The sequence below is a fragment of the Condylura cristata genome, unplaced genomic scaffold (assembly GCF_000260355.1).
Source record: "Condylura cristata isolate star-nosed mole 26May11 unplaced genomic scaffold, ConCri1.0 scaffold00068, whole genome shotgun sequence".
Classification (NCBI taxonomy): Eukaryota; Metazoa; Chordata; class Mammalia; order Eulipotyphla; family Talpidae; genus Condylura; species Condylura cristata.
Window position 1 is genome coordinate 453655 of NW_004567169.1, and position 761 is coordinate 454415.

The 761-nt window shown below is 75.2% G+C and overlaps 1 protein-coding gene across 1 annotated transcript in view; it reads left to right on the forward strand.

Annotated features, from left to right (window-relative positions):
- The window catches only part of NPLOC4 (nuclear protein localization 4 homolog (S. cerevisiae)), a 30287-nt gene that overhangs the window by 6403 nt on the left and 23123 nt on the right, over nucleotides 1–761 (forward strand). The window contains exon 8 of the mRNA XM_012734754.1: nucleotides 308–394. Coding sequence (XP_012590208.1) covers nucleotides 308–394 — 87 coding nt within the window. The remainder of the gene's footprint in view (nucleotides 1–307; nucleotides 395–761) is intronic.

A 761-nucleotide genomic window follows, 5' to 3' on the forward strand; every position in this document is an offset into this window, starting at 1 on the left:
GCCCACCCGCGGCCGCGGCCTGGCCGCCGTCACTTGCTGGAGCCCGCCGGAGCCGCCGCCTGCACCCCGAGGGGCACAGCTGTCAGGGCCGCTCCCAGGAGACACGTCTGCCCCTCCGGGCCAGTGACGCCACAGAGAGGGAAACGGGGCCGGGGTCCAGGGCGCGGGGCACCTTCTTCCCAGCCAGTGGGCGGGGTCCCTAGGGCCCGTCACCCGCAGCTGCGGGGCTGCCTGTCTGGGGCGGTCTCTGCCCCCCGGCAGGGCAGCGCTTTCTCCTGGCCCGGGCCCAGCCCTCTCCTGCCCACAGATCGGCACACAGAACAGCCTGGAGCTGCTGGAAGACCCCAAAGCCGAAGTGGTGGACGAGATCGCCGCCAAGCTCGGCCTGAGGAAGGTACAGAGCCGTCGCCTTTGGGGGGCGCGGGGCGTGGCCAGGCCTCCGGGGCTGCAGCCGGTGCTCCTCCACCTGGGGCGAGGTGGGGGCGTCCCCCTGCGCAGACTCGCTGGCCGCGTTTCTAGAGGCCTGAGGCAGCGGCCCGGCCCGGCTCCCGGGAGCCGGGGGCACTGGGGAGGTCCCCACCTGCCGTGCTCCTTCCGCACGGACGCCCCCCGTGGGCTGGGGTGCAGTCCCTACACGGCCCGCTGGTCGTCGGGTCCACCCCGCACCCCCCACGCAGTGCGGCGCCTGGGGGTGTGAACCTGGCAGCCGTGAGCTCCACTCCTGCCCCCTCAGCGCCGCAGTGCCGCGGGAGGGCGCCCGC